The 22,944-nt window shown below is 44.9% G+C and overlaps 1 protein-coding gene across 1 annotated transcript in view; it reads right to left on the reverse strand.

Moving 5' to 3' along the window:
* Positions 1-22,944, reverse strand: part of RXFP2 (relaxin family peptide receptor 2) — a 1,759,299-nt gene that overhangs the window by 76,982 nt on the left and 1,659,373 nt on the right. Inside the window, exon 16 of the mRNA XM_069639740.1 lies at positions 9,765-10,175. Within this exon, the coding sequence (XP_069495841.1) occupies positions 9,765-10,175 (411 nt within the window). The remainder of the gene's footprint in view (positions 1-9,764; positions 10,176-22,944) is intronic.

Here is a 22,944-nt window from a genome sequence, read left to right on the forward strand (position 1 = left end):
AAGAGGGGAGGGAGAGGGGTGCAGAAAAGTAGGGGAGGAACAAAACAAGTGACTATCATATTAGGCCTGACGACATTTCAGATAGTGCTGGAGGGGGGTTGGGGAGGAAAAAACCAGTAAGAGGAGGGAGGAGGAGACAGACGAGGTTGCTATCATACTAGGTCCAGGGACAATTCTGATAGAGTAAGTGCATAGAAGAAAGTAAGGGGTGGGGATAGGAAAAGGGAGAAGGGAAAGGAGGAGAGAACAGAGAGTTAGCAGTCAAAAGATTTATTTAGTTTCTTCCTGGCTATTTTGATTACGTGCCTCTTCTGTGCCCCATACCAGACCCTTCTTGGTATTATTTCTGACATGAAAATCTCGGTGTTCCACCAGCTGCGGGCTATGCTATGCAGCGACTCGCAAATGTTCCTCTGTAATTTACCCCTATTTGTGCTTCCAGGTCGTTCCCTCTGAGATGTATAACCAGGTACTCGGGGGGGTCCCTGAAACCTAACAGGTCTGATAGCCTGTCCTGGATGTCCTCCCAGTGCATCCCTGGGAGGCCCCACCAGGATGTAATTGTGTTTTTGAAATGTAGTGCCCCACTATCCATGCCAATTTGTAGGGTCCAGCCTCTATGGAAACAGGGAAGATAAGTGTTTATATCAGATCCTCCCTTATGTATTTTTTAAAACATTGCAAATTCAATCTCCCAATTCCTTTCACACCCTTTGCTCCCAGGCCCTCCGTCCATGCAGAGGTTGCTGCTCCTATCCTGAAAGAGTGTGTTCCAAATTCGGCTGGATCCCATCCTGCTTTTGCCACCGCCTGTTTCAATACTGCCTGAAACTGGTACCTGCTGAGTGCGCTGCCGTCTCTATCTATTAATAACTGCCCGTCGACCTCTAGCCCCATAGTATGCTAGCGCAAATGCTGCCCTGAACAGTGCGGTTTCGTACGTGCTGCTGCATGTATCTCGTAGTACTTTTAACAGAATTATCAACTTCCCAAAATTTACCGGCCTTCTGTTATCTGGTTTCTTCCCCTCTAATTTCGCCCATCCTCTCATAGCGTATTTTATCTAGCGCTGTCGGTTGGGTCCGGTATGCCTGCCACTTTTGTGGTATATGCCACCGCCGCTAGGTGCGCTGCTGCAAAGCTTTTCTTTTTCACTTTGGCAAATGCCCCTTCGAGAAATTCACACATTTTTTCCGTTTACATTTTTTTCACCTCTTTTACACCTGTTTCCGCCAACACATCTTTTACATGCTTTTCGTACTGCTTACCCGTTTTGTACGTTAGGGCGTTCCTGGTCAGTTTGTCAATGACCCTTTCCTTTCTCCGTTCTTCTCTCACTTCTTTTGAGTCGACCTTGTGGCCAACCGTGCTTTCCTTTCCAGTGCCTCCAACGCGATCCATGCCTTCCGCGGCGTGGGCGTTCTTTCCTTGTCGGCGTCCAGTCTGAGCTCCCTGAATTTCTCCCACTGAAAGCGAGAGATTGCATCAGCCACCACGTTTGCTTCCCTAGCGATATGCCTCGCCCTAATGCATGTATTCATTTTTAGGCTTTCCAGCGTGATTGCCCTCATTAATTCCAACACTATTATGCATGACGCACTTCCTTTATTTAACACGTGCACCACCGCCATGTTATCTGACCATTCTGCCAACTCCTTGTTTCCTAGCTCTTCCCCCCATGCGCATAACGCGACCCATATTGGGAAGAGCTCCAGCAGCGTTATGTTTTTTGACCATTCCGCCACCTGCCATGTTTTTGGCCACTTGCCTGCACTCCATTGTTTCCCCAGTATTGCGCCAAAACCAAGGCCACCTGCTGCATCGGTGAACAACACCCTTTTACCTTCCTCATTTACCGGTGATCGCCATATCACTGACCCATTGAAGTATTTCAGAAATTCTGCCCACACTTCCAGATCTCTCTTGATTCCTCCCCCTAGCCTGACTGTGTGGTGCCCCATTGTAGCCCCTCTCGTTTTCAGCTCAATACTTCTCTGGAACACCCTCCCCTGTGGTATGACTCTTCCTGCGAAGTTCAGCTTTCCTGCCAGCGCTTGCAATTCTCTCACTGTCACTTTGTTTCTTCCTTGTAGTTCCTTTATTGTCTTCAGCGGATCTGTCACCTTGTCATCCGGGATCCGGCACATTCCTTTGCTTGAGTCAATTTCTATTCCTAGGAATTGGATAATCTGTGTTGGGCCCATCGTCTTGCGCTCCCTGCCCAGTAAACAGGATGTTAAAACCTTCTCTAAAGCCTTGTCCTATCTGATCTGCCGTTTCTTGGTCTGGGTATTTCTGGAGCCACCCTTCCATCCTCTCAATTTTTACTGGCGTGGCCCCCTTCCCGCCCCAGTTCTTATTTCCGCGTCTCATCGCTTCTGCCGCTTGGAGCTGCGGCCCTTTTGCACTTGGAGCTGCTGTGGTCACCCTTACATCTCTCGCACTTGTGGCTGAACTTGCACTTCCATCCACAGCTACAGGGTACCCCCTTCTCAAAATTCCGACATTGTCCTGGTTCTGCTTGTGCTGTTCCCGTGCTCCCGCTGCCCCCCCCCTACATTGTTGGGGGCAGGCTGCTTTGCCATCCTCTCTGCGACCCATAATTTCTGTCTGCTCTGAAAACTCTGGCCTCTATTTCTGTCATAGCTGGATTCGTACCTTCTGTTATTGTATCTATAATCCGCTTTGTAATCATTCTGCCAATATTGCCTTCTCTGCTACCCCCCTGCGCTTCGCTCCTTGGAATCCCATTTCTCCTTCAGCACATTAAATATGTAGAAATTAAAGTTTTCCTCATCCCATCCCATATCCGGAAAGCAGTCCATCTCCTTTCTGAACTCGTGATCATACTCCAGCCATGCGTCCGCCCCAAACGTTGCATGTACCTTTAGCACCCTCTGCTGATACCCCACTAATGCTACCCCGTCTTCCGGGAATTTTTGTAATATAATTGTAGACATTATGGTGAAGGCTGCCATCCAGTTGTCAAAATTCCTTACCACTGGCCCCTTTTTTAGTAAGCTTTTCTCGTCCTCCGTAATGTCCTCTGGAGCCACATTCATCCCCCTCTTTTGACAATCTAACAATGTGAAAATATCGATGAATTCCTTCCTCCATATTTTCTCCTTTACTTTGTCATTTATATACCAATCCATTGCCTTTATTGACCTGCCCTGTGCATCTTTACCCATGGTTGGCCTGCCATATTTCATCATGAGTGGCCCCCCAATTTCTGCCGCTGCCGCCGTCGGTGCTGCCCCCAGTGGTGGGTCCCCTGACACTGTTGCTTCTGGTGCCCCCGTGGGCACCCCCGGCTGTGGGTTGGGTCCTTGCGGTGCCCCCCTGTGTTTGGCCCTACCGGTGCACCTTGTGGTGCCGGGACTATTGGTGACCCTTGTGGCGCCGGGACTACTGGTGCCCCTTGTGTTGCTGGGACCGGGGTTTCCCTGGGTTCTGCCCCTGCCCCCGTGCCCCTCTCTGTTTCTCCCTGCTCACCACTCCTCTCCATTTTACCCAAGCCCTTAAATGATCCCTTTCTTCGTCATCACTGCTTACTTCAGTTGAAGAACTCCCCTGCCACTCCTCCCTGTATCCCCTCTTACGTCTGTCTGCTCTTCTTGCCATTGGTTCTGGGCGACTTACCCGAAGCCGTGACGCAATTTTTTAACATTTTTACGATTTTATTCCCCACATTATTAATCACAGTACCTTTGTTTTTATCTTTTTTTCTTCCTCTTGGTAGGTGCCTCTGTCTGTTCCTCCGATCTCTTCAACTCCACTCTCCCCCTCTTCTGTCCTTGCGGTAACTCGTCTTCTCCTTCGCTGCTGCTGGGCTCTATGAACAGCAAGGGTGACATTGCCTTCGCCCTTTCTTCCTTCTGCATTATTTCCAGCACCCATTGTGCCCCATATTCTTTCTCTGCCTTTCTCGCCCATTCTGAGAATTCTTGAGCCCTTTTTGCTCTTCCGTCCGCCATCCTTCTCGTCTGAATTCTGTCAGCCACGCCTTCCTGCTCCTTCGCACTGTGCGTCCTCTGTTTCTCCTGGTCTTCTAATCCCGATCTTTCTCGCCCGTCTCGCTTGTCCACGGCGAAAGTGCTCTGTTCGCTCGCAGCTGGTACTTCTGAGTTGCTCCTGCTCCGGCACGGCTGGGCAAACTCGTAGCCACGCGTTTAGATCGAATTAAGAGGAGGTGGATATGCGTGAGCCGGCAAGAGCAAACATTTTTCCTTCCCCTTATCCAGGCACTAAGAGCCTACCTGAGAGAGGTGAGCTCTTACCTGGTTTGTGCTGCCTCTCCTTTTCCTGGCTTACTTATACACCCCCGGCCTTTTGTTTCTTCTTGGGGCGGCCGGGTTACCCCCCTGTCCCCTTGCTGTTATATTTCGCACCTTCCCAGGTGCTGCTTCCTGCCCTTTACTGGGCTTTTGTTTCTTGTGGCGCCGTTCGGACGCCCTTCCTTACGCTTTCGTGCCGTTTCCCCCCACCCCACGCCTAAACTCCCAGACCCTCCATCGTCCCGCATTTCATGCGGCCCGGGGCCTGGGGCATACTCTGCAGCCTGGAGTTGGCATGGGAGCCCAGTGCTCACCCCAACCCTCCTGCTCACCGTGCTCCGTCCAGATCGTCTTCTGTGTGGGTGCACTTGTTGGATGCTTGATCGCCAGTTGTTTTGGGATCACTAGCCGGTGTCTCCACAAATACCACAGAGCCTGCTACGTGTACAACCTATCTTTATTTGTTCTTACTTTCACAAACTTCCCCTTTCCCCATCCCTCCCCTTCTTCCCCACTCCCATGTGCCCTCCCCCATCACATGTCCAGTTCTTTAAGGCCCCGCTAGTGTCCTTGCTCCACAACAACTGTTGGAATAAACACATATTATAAATTGATTTATCACAAACTACCATTATCTTAATTCGTAAAATGCAGCATTTATTCTGTGCGCATTCATGTCTGCCAGCTATGAAGACCTACTACCAAAAACCGGGACCACTGCGTTTTCCAATGGAAGAATTATCGTGTGAAGGGGGGAAAGAGAGCGCAATTCCGGGACAGTCCTGGCAAAACCTGGAGGACTGGTCACCCTACTGGTGGAGGAGAAGCACCTTACATACGATTGCCAAAACTTTGAAGTGTATTTAGACTTCTAAAGCGACCTAGTTTTCGTTCACAGTGTCCGAGACAAACCGGTAAATTCAAGGGGCAAAGTTAATAGCTCGAAATGCCCTTTACATGCATTGAGATCTTTAGGCTCGGAGAAAGGGTGAAACAATGTAAAACATCTCCATCCAATCTCACACGTGAGTGGCATGTGTTAAACTCGCTATGTTCACCTCTGTCAATGGCCGCTGATAGGCACCGTAGCATCAGTAGTCTACAGACACACACAGTACTGCACAGCTTCTTTGAACATCTGAAGGGTGGCTGTCTATATGCTACATTGAGCTCTGAATCCCGACTTCGAGAAATCACTTTTGAGTCCTTTATAGTGCGCACACAACAAACTTAATCGAATCCTGGCGCAGATGAAACAATAGGCTAATTAGAGAAAAATTCAGCCAAATGAGTAATGATGCCAGGGCTTGCCTGTAGAGCCACTAAATAGTATATTCCAGTCCTGCTTTTTTTTTATTATCAGTTACTTTTGCATTATAGTGCAGATAGGGAGAAATGGCATATTAGGAGGAACACAAAGCTTGTGGCTGTTGTTTAGTTATTTACCCACCCATTGACTGACCATGGCCATGCTAATCTTTATAGTCATTCCCACCCACTTCCTGAACCTCGCCGCCCCAAACATGTCCTCCTGGGATCTCTCTGAACTAGCTTTCTCAAGACTTACCATCAACCTTTGTGTTCGAAGTGTCTGCCAGTGTTTTTGCAAAGCAGTCTTCTGAGAGTTAATGACTTAATTGGAGCTGTAATTGGACTACTGGTGTAATCAAAATGTCTTAACCAGGTATGCCTTCAGACACTCGATGTATAAGCAATATTTGTGTCCTTCACTGAAGTCCTGTTAAAAACAAGCATTACCAAAGCCAACAGTTTTGACTGGTGTATAATTATTAGGAATGTGGGGCAGGCACTGCTATTTATATGCCAAGGCACTCATGCCATTTTGCAGTTGCTACCATCGATGACCAGTAAATGCCACTATGGCACTGCCTGGCAAATGCCTGTCTCATGTATACACAAAAGCCAAAACTGTTGGCATTAGCAATGCTTGTTAGGATATACAATCTATGAGGAAAATGTACATACAATTAATTTCCATGGACATTACTTGCATAGAATTCTAGTAATTCTGGAAACCTGACTGGACTATACTTTTCCTTGGGTTCACAAGCACAGCCTGTAACACTGGGGTGCTTTTGGGAACTACAACAGTCCTTAGATTTACAATCTGGCTAAGTTGTAGCACAGGACTGTGCACATACAATGCTCTTCTGCGACAGATTTCCATCTGCAAGGGGAACCGCCTGTGCACATTTCAGGTGCTCAATTAGATGGATTCTGCATGAAAGTCAGGTCTGCTAAGCAGCCTCCTTTTTATAAAGTGTGCTGTGCTTCAAAAATTGGTGATGGTGTTTTACCCAGATGGTACTGTCAGCTTAAGGTGTATAACATGCCTTGTTCTTTGCATCTGTGTTTGCCAGGTCAGTGCCTGCTAGACGACTTGATACCTAAGATGGACACTGCAGATTTGTGTACATTAAGATTTAAAGCAGCTTCCATGTAACTATTATGTAAAGCATCTACTAGATTTACATGAACAGCACTTTGACAACATTTGTTAAAAAATACAGAAAACAAATTCACTCCTTAGGATAATTTTGAAGAAATTTAAGAAGAAGAATGATTTGAAATGTGATTGGAACTGAACGATTTCAAAGGGTCCTTCAATGGTTTGAGACACACATGCCGGAAGAGTGGACAACTGTTTCTGCACCAGATTCTGAGCGCTAAGAGAGGTTATCTGCTGGGAGACCAAGAATCCAGAAACAAAGTTATCACCAACATCCCTGGGTTTAGATCTACTTGGTCGAAAATATTTGACCTTTTCACATTTTACCAAATTATTTTTGGTCGAAAATGCGGGGGGGGGGGAGCTCCTGCAACCCCTCATATTCCCGCCACCCCATATATATATATATATATATATATATATATATATATATATATATATATATTAAACTTGACCAAATTTCGACCAAGAAAACGGTCAAAAAATGTGGTCAAAAGTAAAAGGACAAATGTTTTTCATACAAGTATGCTAATACCATCCCACAAGTCCTTAGAAATAAAAACTAATAATTAATGAGAAACTTCCCATTGACTGCAATGCATCCATGTATCTGATGACAAGGCTGCAAGCCTTTTCTGAAGCGGAGGCTGATCTCAAATAAAGACAAAGCTGTATCATCTTAAAAGATGGGTATACTAGTATATGGTGAACTCAAGTTACTTGCCAAAGCCGAATTTACTACTAAAATACATTTTATCTATCTAACTTGGCTTTCCACTTTGGCCAAGCAAATTAAAGTGTCATCTGCTGCAAGCTTCTTTCAGTTGAAGCTTAACCATAAACAAAATGGGGCTGATGCTCCAAGGTAATGCTTTGTGCCCTGTAGGGAATCCTGACACCTCTCCAAGGTGGGGAGAATGGTTTTCTTCGGGTGGGGCTGGGTACTATCCACTTCAAAGGAGATACGAAGAAAATGGGTGATTGACTGAAAGAAGTCAATTACCATAGAGACTCTTTGATCTGTATCAGACAAGGGGAGGCATGTTGTGAGGAGACAGGTGGCATGAGAATAAGGGTCCCACCAGCCTGGAAATGTACTTTGCATCACTTCTTTTAAGATCCCCAACCTCCTGCAGATTTAGGACTCTGGGTATGACACAGCAAAGGATGGAATAGTTGTTACATTAGTTATGGCTTACTACAGCCAGGAGGGTGGTACACAGACCAATCCCCAGTCAGAATTATGATATTTAAGGAGTAAAAAGCACTTACATCTTAGAAGAAACCTAAAAGGAATCTGACTTGATAACTTACAGTTCAAAGGGCCTCGCCAGGGCTGGAGATAAGCATTCCAGAAGAGTGAAACTTTCTTTTCTCGACAACCTCTGGGAACTAACAGAGGTTACCCACTAGAAGATCATGAGTCCAGAAACAAAGGTATGACCAATATCATCAATCAAGTCTTTTGTAAATGAAAAAGGAAATCATTTTCATGATAAATGTTTCATTATTTGCAATGCATCCTTGTGACTAATGGCAGTGCTGCAGCCTCTTATAACGTAGGGATGAACTGAATTAAAGATCTATATCCTATTAAAGATGGGTGTAGCAGTACATTGGGGAATTAAGTGATTTGGCAATGCTGACTTTGCTGCTAAAACATATTTTAGATAGTTAACCTGGCTTTCCAAACCTTTGGCTAAGCAGATGAGGGTATAGTCTTCATTTCTTCAGCATGATAGGTTTTCATCAAAGAAGAATTTCAACCTGTTTTGAGACTGAAAAGTCACACCTCAAATCCCTCATTGGACTCTACAATTCTTCACATAACTGATTACCTTCTGTGTCTGAGGTACCTGCCGTAGCAAAACGTCTGGACTTAAGCTTCCACCTCTGCTTCAAGAAGAAGCGGCAGGAAGCATGCTTGACTCCACTGAACCTACCTATGAGACTAAAGTAGTGAATTTGAGGACTAGATCCCCATTGCCCAGCTTTCTAGGTACCTTGTGCCCTAGAGACTGGTTAGGTCAACTTTTCCTACTTTACCCAAAGTCATTTTTAAAAGTAAGTCATTTCGTTGTGTGTTTCTTTTTAATTCATGTTTACCTGCATGTTTTACCTCTTGTCATCTAATACCCTGAGGGTTAAGCCTATAAATAGAAAAACTGCATTATCTGTATACTTGCCTTACAAGGAATGGTTTGTAATACTTTGAGTAAAGTGCATAATTTTATGGACCGCTGCTTCGAATTTTCTTTTATTTGGCACTTACCATTCTATTGCTGTTTAGTTGTTTTCGCTGCTGACTCACGTCTTTTGAGGAGTATAGCCTGCCCTTGGCCCATGCTGCCAGTATAGTCATGAATGAGGTATAAAATTCCTTATTTACCATTATGACCGAGCCCTTACTTGGCCTAGTTATGTCACAGATCTTTTCACAGCGCTTTGAAGACCATGCTTGCTCTTAGATTTCTGCGGAGTAGTTTCCGTTTCATCAAAGTAACTTTAGAAAATAATTTTGCTTGGGCAGATGATAACCAGTCAAAGCTTTGCCACTGTAATGGAATTGGTTATTTCCCTTGCTCATCACAAGGCAGGTGGAACACACAATTCTTGCGAACTTTACTTTGAGACTTGAATCTGCAATTTGCAATACTAATTGTGAACATTTATCTTTCTGTGAAACACTGCAAGCTTTTGTGTTTGTAAAACAAGTGTGTTGGAGTTACACTGGTTTGGCGAACAAAAAACTAGTTGCTCTATTTACCGGCTAGACTTATAGATTCATATTTTTAGGCCCACATCAATCATTCCAAATTGATTTTCTAGTCTGGGATTTAATTATCTCTGACAATTTAGTGGATGCTGACATATATTGGAATAGGGGGGTCCAGATTATAAATATTTGTCTTAAGTACAGCTTGTCATAGGTGAATCTCCCCTTCCACTAGAAAAATGTATTGATTTACAAACCGAGTTAAGTAGAAATGAACCCAGATGCCTACAGCCAAACTTACCAAGAAAAATCCCAAGAGAGTACCCTTGGCCCCCATCTTCCTCTGTCTGGTCAGCATAAAGGGGAAAGCAAACCCCATTTCTTCCATAATAATTTCCAAAGAATTCCTCATTCCAGAATGGAATGATAGCAATTATAAACCCAATGATCCATATTGACACAAGGATGATCACCGTCTGCCGCTTTCCTGGTCGAATATTGCTGAAAGGGAACACAATCACCAAGTATTTTTCCAAAGTTAAGTAGGTCAGGAGCAGCACCGACACCTCTGTCGACAGCATGGCCAGGAATCCAATGCTTCGACACTGCAAACTTTCCATCCACAGAAGAGCATGTTTTTTGTACTGCCCTCGATATTTAACATCAAAGACTCCAATGAAGAAAAGATATACTCCCATGAGGCAATCAGAACCTGTTCAAAAGAGAAGACAGCAGTTTACATAACAGGTTGATGTCATTACGAAGAACTGCTCATATGACAAATTTACTTTGACGACAGTTGGATGATGATCTTTAATCATGTAATTTTGAAGATTCTTTACACCATCTTGCATCGATTACAAATGTACTGGTCACATTTCAATAGTTTGTTTTGCATTTTGATTTATTTTTGTAATGCTTATATAGTTTCTAATGTGCCTTCACTACAGTAAACGTGGATTGAGTTTACGGGGGTTGAGGGTTGCTGACATACCATATTCCATTCTGCCTGCTTATTGTTAAGATGGATTTCTGACCTCTGACCTGGTGGGCAGAGGTTCAGAAGGCCAGGCTAGTTTCTTGGAACAGGGAAACCTCTGGACAAGCCATACCAATCAAGGTAGCTATGGCAGGAGGTCAAGACTAGGTCTCAGGAGGGTTGAAGGTGACTGAAGGACCTCAATGAGCACACAGAGCAAGGACACTTACAAATTACTCCCAGACAGGTGTATATATCAATAATGTAAACACATTTATTACAAGGCCTTTGTAACTGAACACATAGTAAAAGAATCACAGCAACACTACTAAACCAACACAACACTATCAATACAAGATATATACAAGACCATTGGGGTATAAAGGGTTGACAGCATGAAATATGTCTACAACCTAGAAGGGATGAAAACAGGCAGGGCAGGTAGTCTTTAGTCCCCTTCAACATCAAACACACACTAACTAAGAGGCAGTCCAAGCCCTAAGAAGAGGGGTGCCTTGTGCTCAATAGTACATGCAATGCAAGTGCACACGATTGTTCCAATGAGCAAAACAGGGTCTCTAGCAGCTTCGGAAGGTGGGTGAGGCGATGAAGAATAGATTTCCACTATTCACGGAGGACCTCCACTTGAAGGCAGAGGCAGTTCCAAGGTTCAGGAATAGTTCGCTAGTTTGCACTAGCAGTGGAAAGGAGAGGGACCCCAAGGGGCCATTCATGCGTAAAAATGGCTGCAGGTGTTGGGGCCACCGGTTAGGGTTACTCACCGGTCCCAGGTGCACTCTGGACCAAACTTCGCCAGTCGACTCCACTGTGGTTGCAGGTTCAAATGTGACAAAAAGGATGTCTCTGTGGCTTTCAGGTGCGAAGATACAGCGATGATTCCTAAACGGGACAGTGGCGATTTCTCTGCTCCTGTTGGATGGATCAGGCCAGTTTCAAAGCAGCAGGGTTCAGGGGCACGAAGGTCACAAATGCAGCTCACCTGCAAAGATTGTTGCCGTGGCTGGGCAACACGGTAACCGCATTTACTCCGGTCCTGGCGCACTCGTCTCACTTCAGACCTGGGAATGCCAAATGTTCGAAATTTGGTGTGAGGGTGCCGGGGACACAGAGTTAGCAGTATACTAAGTTTTGAGGGCTTCCTCAAAATGGCAGCAGAGATAGAGCAAAGGTCCTGAGTAAGCTGGTCAGCCCGCTGGTTGGCCCAGGGACACTCCGAGAAGGCTTACTTGCAAGTTTTGTTGAAGGTGCCGAGAATAGTTGGTCCCACTATTCCAATGGGTCAAAGCGTCTTCGCAGACCTTCTAGGACGACCAGATGCATAGGGGTACCACGGGACCACAGCGGGCTCAGGGTGCCAAACCTTCCATTGGGTACTAACAACAGGGTCAATTGAGGCTTACATAAGCCAGTATAGCTATTGCCTTCCCAAACCGTAGGGGCATACTGGTACACAGTGGACGGTTCACTGGGGAATCATTGGTGTGCTTGCAAATAAGGGCAGGACTACAGGAGTAATTATAGTGATGTGGTGGTGGTACTAACCATTGGACACAAGATGGTGACCTGCTCTGGCCCTCTAATGGGACATCCAGAGACCTGCCAGAGATGGACGGGTGGTCACGGTGGGTGGGAAGTCGGTCAACTGGCACTGGACAGCAGGAGGTGTGATATCTGTCTGAAAGGGAAGGTTAGGATAACTCAATTGGGCTGCCTACATGTGTTCTTTTGCATACCATATGTAGTGCCGGCACAGACAGCCTGCGACAGGGTAGAAGGGAAAGGGAGGGGGGGCATCCAGAAGTGTGGTGGGTAAATATGAGAGGGGGTTAGATCTCGTGGTTGATAGGCCAAAATCTCTTTGATTGACGTGTACAAGTAGGAGACACCGGGATTTCTCGGGTTATCCTTTGTACACCCTGATGGCGCGAAGCACTTACGGTGTGGATGGTAGCATGAATCGGACTGTTTATCAAAGAATTTAATTTTACTTTCTTCTTTAAAAAGCACAGTCCCACTGACTGTGAGGTGTGCTGAGAGCCCTTGTATTTCTGAGTTTAGAGTTCAGTTTATTTGGGGTACCCCCTGTTGTTCTTGGGGATATCCTGTAGTGTTGCGGTGGAGCCACAACAAATTTGGTCTGACTGAATATTTGAGGGCCCACGCCGCTCCCGATGGTTTGAACATCCACATAGAACCACGGATTTTTCCAGACAATCTCCAGTTCAGAAAGGTCTGGTCATTTATAGCAAACAAGTGCACTCGAGATTGGTTTATCTTAATTATCAACACAGCCAACTCAGTCACCGACAAACTGATAGCAGAACTGACACTGAAAAATGACATTCTCAAGACCAAGCTAGCAATAAATATATACACTGGCAAACTTGCTCTTTTAGAGACTTCTCTTAAAGAATTTAAAGAAACCAACCTCAACAGGAAAATTCTCAAATTGAAAAAGGATTTAAAGAACTTCACCCACGTGAAAGTCTATCCATATGTCGCTGATGAATACTTCACCGACGAGGCGAGACAAGTGAGACAAGTGAGGAGAGATGCAGCATAACTCTGGTTTCAGAACTCGCAGAGAGGTCAGAACAGAACATGGTCCAACTCCAGCTCCAACACCAGCAACAGCTCTGGCAGCTATGGATGTCAAGGCCAAAGAGTTCAATTCAATACCCCTGCACAATACAATACCCCTGAGGTACCTTTTTTAGGCCAACGCGGCAGAGGACAATGCAGACGCAGATGGCAAACACCACAACAATCCATGGTGGTAATGCACAGCAGAGGACAGGCAATGATACCTTTACCTCCTTGATAGTGAACCAATCATCACACAACCTGACACACCCAGGCAGAGAGCCTACAAAAGGGTCTCTCATTCATACCAACAGCCAGATATGATCCATTTCAAACCCTGATCGAATATACGCAAATTCTTTGAAAGATACACTTGCAACAATTTATTGAAGATAAAACCAATACAAAACAGGACATCACAGGTCTGCGACCGCCATCCGAGTTCTGTGCACCCTCGAGTGCATATACAGCAGAATCCATCACATTTGAGCAAGCCCTCATGAAAAAACTTTCAGAAATCGAGGCAGACATCCCATTTGTTCACAACAACTGCTCTAAAACCCAACTTGAAGCTCTCTCTGCTCTAGCAAAAAATCCAACAATAACTATCAAACCGGCGGACAAAGGAGGCGGGATTGTCAACCAAAATACTGCTCGACTACATCAAGATGGTAGAAGCTCTGGTCAGCGACAATACCAGTTACCATCTACTTCGCAGCGACCCGACAACCTCCCTCCAGGCTTTAATAGCACCTATCATTGATGAAGCTGAAGCAGAAGGCTATGTGAGCTCAAGAGAAGCCTCCTTCCTGACACCACAGGATCCTAGGACTCCGGCTCTACATGCCTTACCTAAAATACACAAAGGCATCCTTCCCACACCTGGCTGTCCCATAGTCTCAGGAATACAGTCAATCTTGGTACCTATTTCCCAATATGTAGATTTCTTTAACAAGGACGAGATTCCCAAAATGAAATCCTACGCCAAGGATTCCACATCCATGCTTAGCCTCCTTGACTCCCTGCCATTCAACCCTGACCTCGACTTGCTAGTTACCTCGATAGAGTCACTCTACACGAAGATTCCTCAACAAGAAACCCTCATGATGCTTAAAGACCTCCTGGACTCAGGAATTGATCTATATGGAGTACCATCTACCTTCATAGCCACTCTGGCTGAGATAGCCCTCACAGGAAACTACTTCATGTTCAATGACCAGTTCTACCAACAGGACTCTGGCACCGCCATAGGTGTCACCTTCGCACCTAGCTTGGCTAACCTGTATGTGAATTCATTGGAGCTCCAGCACATATATCCAAACACCAACCCTTTTTCGTGACAAACTACTCATCTGGCACCGCTATATAGATGACATCTTCGTCATCTTTAGAGGAACCAATGAAGACCTCATGTCATTTCACGAATGGATAAACGCGCAGAATATCCACCTTCAATTTACTATGGATAAAGACAGAAGACAAACCCATTTCCTTGACCTTGCAATAATGGCATCAGAAGGCAGACTAATTTCCAAGGTCTATCGGAAAGACACTGACAAGAATTCACTACTTGCATACTTAAGCTACCATCCAAAATCCCTCAATGACAACCTCCGTTTGGGCCAGTTCTTACGTTACTGACGCCTCTGCAGCAGGACAGATGACTATACTGCCCAGGCGAAAACTCTCAAAAAACAACTTGTCCAGCGGGGCTACCCACAGAGGATTGTCCATGACACCTACAAAAGGGCTAGACATATCCCAAGCCCATGCACACTCGAGCAACATCAAAAGAAAACAGAGGACAAAACCATCACGGCTGTCTTTAGTTACTCTCCTCTAATCAACAAAATCAAGAAGGAGATTACATCTCTGTGGCCCATTCTCAACACAGGTACATCCAACATACAATTGCCATGTTTTGCACTGAAAAGAAGACGCAATCTGAGAGACGCTCTGGTCCACACTGTGCGCCCAGAAACAGACACCATAGCAGACACCCAAAGCACTCTATGGAACCAAACTTCCCCCGTGGGACACAGTCCTTGTGGGTCGTGCTCTATGTGTACACAGACTGCTCGCAGCACAACGGTGGACATCGGGTTGAAGACACCATGGGTTCAAAAACTCTTCACTAACTGTAACACCAAAGGAGTAGTATACATGATTACTTGCCCAGGTAACCTGCGCTATATTGGGATGACTGCAAGAGAAGTGAAAAAACGGATGATCGAACATAGTTCATGCATTCGAACCAAGAAATTGACAGCAGCAATGGTCCCCCATTTTGTGGCAGAAGGACACACAGCTGAGTCCTTCCAATGGACCATCCTTGAAAAGATCAAGCGCCCTAAATGAAGAGGAAACTACCACGCCATGCTTTTCACCCAAGAAAAAAAGTGGATTTTCCGCTTAGACACATGTAAACGAGGCCTGAATGAAGTTATCCAGTGGCAGGAACTTGCAGTGTTACAACATTGAAATCCAACATCCATCCTTGTTGACCTCTGCATCCAGCAGCGATCTGTCTGCCATCTGAGCTTGTGTGCATCCTACACACATCGGAATTCTGGTCTTCTGTTCTTTTGCACCCCCTTTCTTTCACTTTCCCTTGCTTTTTCTCTTTCCCCTCCCTCTCTCCTTTGGATTCCTCTGCTTTTTCTTTCACACGGCAGCACCTTGCCGTGCTTCCGCCATATCCAACATGTTATTCTGTGACATAAATACACTTTTTTATTTATTTCTTATTCAAACCCTTTTTTTTGCACCGCTCTCCACATCCACCTACATTGCCCTCTCTACACTCTTCATTACAGCACCAATCCGTGGTGCTCCGCACATGCAGTTTCCACACAGCCTGAACGGTTCTTTTTCCATTTCCTTCCCTCCATCCATGTCACTCAATTGCCCCTCCCCTTAGCCTCCATAACTGACACACAGATGCTCCGTCCACTGCCCCTGCACCGCATTATGCAAAACGGCCACAGCTCATTTTGAGGTTCCTTTTTTTCTGCAACAGTTTTTGCAAATGGTTTGGTTAAGTACCGCCATCGCCGACACTCCGCCGGACTGCCCGTTCATTTAGCAGTCCTTAGTTTCTGACGCCCGACGTACCGCCGGTGCTGCACACAGCCTCCACCTCAAGCTCCACCCAGAGGCACGTACACACCCATTGTTTAGCGCGCACTTATTGGTGCAGCAGTGGCCTCACACCCTCGCGGTGCCTTGACTCAATTGGCACTCGCGGCAGTGACAGGACCTAGCCACACCCTTTCAACGCATCAGATGCAGAACTATAACAACCGCTGCGGCTGCTCACAACGCCATCGGCGCTTCACACTAGCAGGCTGCAGCGGTTGTGTCCACCTTAACGAGCAAGGTAAGAGCGTTTTGCCACCGGCTCTTCTCTTCCACGCACTATTCAGGCACATCCATCCTCACCTCACACTTACCTTTTGCCCATCAGGCCTGGCTCTGGAGAAGGTTTTCCTCCCACCGCCCCGCCGCGGGTCTCCTGGCTTGCTAGCCTACACCTTCCAGGTAGGCTGTGCCTCCAGTGTTCTTTTTTGCTTTTGAAGTGTCTACTCACTCCACCTTGACGTTAGGCTGCACACTCATGGGGTTAGGCAGACAAGGGGCACCCTTTTTCCCTTTCCTTTTCTTTTTTTCCTTTTTCCCTGTTCACCCTCCCTCTTTCTTTACCCTTTTCCCCACCCCCCACCCTGCGGGATAGTTGCCTATTTTCAGCCTAGCATCCAATAGGAAATGCTCTAACCTAATTAATTGGCATATACGTTTTCAGCATTAATCACTTTGCAACAAGATTGTTTTGAGTTAGCTTCTGGATACTCAACTCTGCAACTTTGCAAATAGAGGTTGACTCATGCCCTCACTGCAATGTTCCTTTTTGTCCCCTAATCCAGGATTCCAGGCAGCCTGCCATACTGCCCTATTATGAAGACAGACATGATGTATCATTGCATGAAGATGTTTTGTGTCCTGAAGAAGATGGTCTACAACCATATATAACCATTGAAACCGGTCGACCAAATCTGTTGTGGCTCCACCGCAACACAACAGGATATCCCCGAGACCAACAGGGGGTACCCCAAATAAAATGAACTCTAAACCCAGAAATACATGGGCCCTCAGCACACCTCACAGTCAGTGGGACTGTGCTTTTTAAAGAAGAAACTAAAATAAAATTATTTGGTAAACAATAAGATTCACGCTTTGGGCAACCATCCACACCGCAAGTGCTTCGAGCCATCAGGGTGTACAAAGGATAACCGAGAAATCCCGGTGTCTCCTACTTGTACACGTCAATCAAAGCGATTTTGGCCTATCTAATCCCCCTCTCGTATTTAAGCACCACACTTCTGGTTGCCACCCCCCTTCCCTTCTACCCTGTCGCAGGCTGTCTGTGCCAGCACTACATATGGTATGCACAAAACCACATGTAGGCAGCCCAATTGAGTTATCCTAACCTTCCCTTTCAGACAGATATCACGCCTCCTGCTGTCTAGTGCCAGTTGACCCACTTCCCACCCACCCTGACCACCCCTCCATCTCTGGCATGTCTCTGGGTGTCCCATTAGAGGGCCAGAGCCGCTCACCATCTTGAAACCTTCCATTGGTTCACCAGCGAATCCTCCACTTCACTTGGCTTCTTAGTTTCAGACTCTTGGATCCTATCCTTCGAACAGTGAGAACTCCAGAGATCGACATGGTGTGGGGGTTTTTGGCCTCCTCTTGTGCCGTAGGAGCCCAACCGGCTCATAGAGCTGGGGTTTTCCAACAGCACTTTAAGATGAGCAGCAGCACCCTCAAGATGGATGGGGATGCAGATTAATACTCTCGCATCAAATCAAAAATGACAACTTGATAGTTTGGCAAAAGGAGTCTGTTTAATGACAAGTACAAAAACAGGGAGTTTATGAATACCAGCAATTGCTCGATCTTCCTTCTCGCTTCAACTCCAATTAATTTCAGAAAAAATACATCATTTATACCAAAAACTCATCATCACTGATGTGTAATATCTCAAAACTTAGCATGCAACTTGATTGGTTCTAGGAAGGTAACTTTAATATCGGTATTACATCTGTATATGGTAACAAAGTGAGGGGATTGGATAAACAATGTCAGGTGGGACATCTAAGCCCTTCCTTCAAAATGGCTATTGTAGACGTCACTAAAAGTACGACGTCTCATTGGTTCTACTAACTATAGGACCCTATATTACTTCGTCGACTATGAGTGGGGTGGCATCAACTCCACTCCTACTTTTCCACTTGCTTAGCAGTGTGCGGAAAAGCCGGCCAGGTGAAGGGAGTTTGTCTCTACCCGCAGCCTCCCTCCAATTATTGCTACAATCAATCATCACCTCAGTGGTCATGTGTCAATTATTTCTTTGTGGTTGGCCTCAAAACTCCTTCTTGGTCTGGAAAGGTTAAGACATCTGTGCATGGCACAAGTCCATGCATAGGTGTGAAAGTTACATCCCTTCTCGCTGGTCTGGTCACGTGATTCCAACACCGTGAAATCATCTTATTCTTCATGCAATTTGTGTATTTTATTTAATTCTGCCAGCCATCTGCCATCTGTGGCTTATCTTGACTTTTCTGCACAGGATGATCTGTTCTTCTTCTCATTAATTGTATCCACTGTGGGTCTATTTCAGCTAATACGACCTTGGCTCCTTGGCATGATTTGCCTTCGTCTGAATTTCTCTCTGTCTTTAATTCTCGATTTGTTCACTGAAAAGCTCTCCTCTTGAGACCTTTAGTAACCTTTAATCAATTCTGCTCTTGTGCATAGTGGAAGTATACATATATGTAGTGCTCCTTTTGAGGTAGATATGTATAGATGGCGCTAGCCGCAATCTATCTTACTACTAAGCACAAGCAAGCCTCACAAATTCTTGCTTCTTGCGGTTCCTTGCATATGTGCACATTTTAACTGGCTGACTATCTTCATCACGCTCATGGCATAAGTTTCTGACATTTGACATCAATTATTTCACTTTAGACTCAGGATGTCACTTATCCATGGTGTTTCGTCTCTTTTCATCATTCACAGATCGTTATATCTTCTATATATGAGTTAGTCCGGGTTCTTGTGACGTCACCATTCGTCTTCTTTTAGTATCTTTTGGGCTTCTTCAGTTAATGCATTTTGACAATCGTCATTCTGTCTCACTTGTCGGTATGGTTTTCTCAATGGGTACCTCACTGTCCAGGTGTTCTTAGGTGTCTGTACTTCAACAGGTGCTATTCTTCTGATAGGTACTGGACAGAGCCTCACTGCGGCCCTCCTCTGGTTTATTTGCTCATCATATGTCATATATTTTGGTGTGAATGTTCCTGGTACTTCAAAATGGGTGGTTGGAGTGCGAATTGTGCTTGGTACCTCCTCTACACTCCCCCTATGGGCGATTCATCAACCATTTTCACTTCTTCCTTGGTATCCACCTTTTCTGCATCCTCTGGATCCAATTTTACTTCATCCTCTGGATCCACGCATAGAGGTTTGAAGAAATATTTCTTTGGGTTCCATATCTTTACGACTCGCTTCAAGCTTCCTGCTGTTCTTACGTGCTCATCTTTGTTCCACGTCATTAGCTGACATTGTCCACTTGGACTACAATAGATCCATTTTCCCACATAATTTCTATATTTCCTTGGATATTTAAACTTTGTTCCTTCTGGTACATAAAGGCTGGCTTTCACAATGTCTCTTATTTCCTCATCAGTCAGGTCCTTGGGCTTCCATCCTGTCTCGCATCAATCATGATTTTCATCCCTATGGCTTTTTACGCAGTTTTCTGGCACTGAGAGATTATTATCTTGATAACACAGAATCCAAGCAATATCATCACTAGCAGGGCTCCTAGGAATTTGAATGTATCTGCCATCCATTGCAGAACCCATGAAAATAGTGATCCAACCAACTGGCGTTGTCCATTTCATCAATTTCATAAATCATTTGATTCTGTAGTTTCGTCAGCATACCTATGGCCTCTGTTAAAGTTCCATTTTCGTTGTCGTGAGATGGTATAAATGTGCAACATGATTCTCCGATTTTTGCACAAACACCTCTAACTATAGCTGTGATCATGTCAAGGACATATCTTTTCTGTAGAGTCATTAATCGGATTGCCCTTAACTCTTCCTTCATTGCATTGAATCCTTTTATGGCCGTGTTGATGGTCTGAAGTAACTCCCATCTGGTTATCTGCAACCATTTAGTATTTGCTCCAACCTGAACTCTTGGCATCAGGATCAAGGTGAACACTGAAGAAGTTTGACTGAACAGTCGATGTTCATATGGGATAGCATCAAAAGCTTCTATGGATTTTGCAGAAAAGTAATTCTCTCTCTTCATTTGGCTCATCAGTTCCACAGATCTCTTCTTCCTCAGGTAAGCATTTTCTTTTGGGAAGCTGTCAATATTCAAATCACTTTTTTGGAATCGCCAATGCTGGAACATGGACATTCACCAGTGTGAACATACCTCCTCAGTTCTTTAGTAGTCTGATCTATGCTTTGGATCCACATGCCCAATAATGATCCATGATCACTGCAGTACCGTATGTCGTTCCTGGAGCACCAAAGACTTGGCCACAATTTTGATTCTCTCCCATTTTTCTGGTGCCATTATTCCTGAAGCAGAATTTTGTACTCTCCAATGGCACTATCTGTAAGGGTCCTTCTCTGTCTTCGACCCATGTCAATAGTTTAGCAAGTTTTGGCCATAATGGCTTGCATCCAATCCATACTATGTCAATGTTGGGCTTGTAATGACTGAAGACCATCCATGCTCTGGAGATCACTACTTCTTTCTCCCATCCGTCTGGTGAAAGTACTGTTCCCCAAATTTGCATTTGGCCTCTGTTCTTCCATCTTTGAGCTTCTTCTAGAGTTTTTCCTTGAACATTTAGTTTTTGATTTGCTTCTCTTCTGATCTCTGCTCATTTAACTCCAGGCTTCTCACATCTGATCACAATGTGCTTTGTTTTTCTCTTGTTTCTTGTCTTTATGTCCTGAATATAATCGTCTTCATTTGGATCCGCTGCTTCAGTTGCTCATTTCAATGAAGCATCACTTCCCATGAACTGGCCTCTGGTCTTGCAAATTGCTACGTGTGATAGACAGTGCGTCGTTTGCACATCTATTTCAACAGCTACAAAGATCTTTGACATCCCCATACTGTAAGTTAGGAGTGCACAAACAAAGCATTCCTCCTCTGAATTTCGCCGTCCAACTTCTTTCATATGTTGGTACCAGATGTTATTTCCCAAGTGTGCGGTGCTGTCCAGGTAGTCGTTTAGTTCGTTATTATCTTCTTGTGTGCTTCTCTTAATTCTCAAGGTTTTCATGTTGTTTGCTATCATCACATCCTTAATAGCACCCATGTAGCTCCTTCTCACTTGAGGATTCTCTGGCATCTCCATCCATGGTTCAGGCATCTTCATCTGTACCATTTGAGTAGGAGAACGTCTGGCATTTCTTTCCTTGTCCTCTTGGCTTTTCCTGGCTCTGATTATGAACTGCCAAATTGAGTCTGCTATCATCCACGCACGTGATTTATTTGCAGGACGTGTGCTTGTTCTCTTCATTGGATTAGGTGTGCTTGTCAATGCTGTCTCTGTTTGTTTATTCTCCAACTCCTTTTGTCTATTTAAAAGTTCAGCTTTCTCCATTATTGCTTTTACTTCGCTTATAGTAGTACTTCTCATAGTAGATTGTCCAAGCTTATCCCCTTCTTTGGACTGTGGTTCTACAGTTATTGACACTAGACCTGGTGTATGTGCACTCATCGTTTGCGTGTATGTGTTTTTCATTAACCTTTTCTCATGCTTACTCTGCCGACCCTGTCTCCAGCTTTTCAATATGCTTGTTACCACGTGTGTGTGTGTCATTGCTAATCACATCCATTTCATATTCACTCATTCTGCTATCAGACCTTCTAGGCACTATAAAAGGTCTGGGTGCCTTCATGGGTTTCATGCTTACATCATTAGGTGGGTGCACTGGAATCGGAACACTTTGGGCACAAATAAAACATGCAGTTCAAATCATCAGTGACAGTAAAACAATGATGAATATAATGCATAGGTACATAATTCCTCTATAAGTCAATCTACAACACTTAGTTCCGGGACAATGCATGTGTCTCTCCTCCTGTGGGATGACAACCTTACTACTTTGGTTGCCCATCTCGATCATTTAAGTAAAGAAAACTAACTTTTTAATACATTTTAGGAAATATTATCTCTGGATTCTGCTGTCTCTGCTCGTAGGTTGCAGGTACTGGAACAATTGTCCTTATTTGCCTGAATAATAGATTGTCTCTTGTCTCTGGAAACAGTACTCTTTTCTGTATATAAAAATGTTAAAATATGGTAATAAGTTCAGCGAGTCTCTAGTTTGTGTTTTCAAAATAAACAAGCTACCAGTCAATGCCTCTTATCTGTTTCACTTCAGAAGACATGTTGCTTCTCTGTCAGAAAAAGTGTATTCTTTGTCAACACTTCCTCGATCTGTCCCTCGGTGGGAAAGTTTACAATCTTCTCCAGAAATTATGATGATGATTAGAAAGTTCAACCTTCATTACAATACCACGGAGGAGCATGCTCATCTGTGTAGAGTTCACTGGGTCTCTGATGAAAGTGAGGATGTCAACACCGACAGGCCTCCCCACAAGCTCTGGAAAGTCCTCAATCAGGCAGAAAAACACATTGCTTGCTGGTTTGCTATCTTCTGGTGACAGGGACATTTGTCTTGTCTTCCCTGAAAAAGGAACTGCTCAGCAATCAGGATGAGCAGCTTCTGTGATTTCGATGAGCTTGAAGAGCAACCTGAATTATGATTCTGTTCAGGATTTTACTCAAATG

This window comes from Ambystoma mexicanum, chromosome 7q (genome assembly GCF_040938575.1).
Source record: "Ambystoma mexicanum isolate Mex_15411 chromosome 7q, UKY_AmexF1_1, whole genome shotgun sequence".
NCBI classification, from domain to species: Eukaryota; Metazoa; Chordata; class Amphibia; order Caudata; family Ambystomatidae; genus Ambystoma; species Ambystoma mexicanum.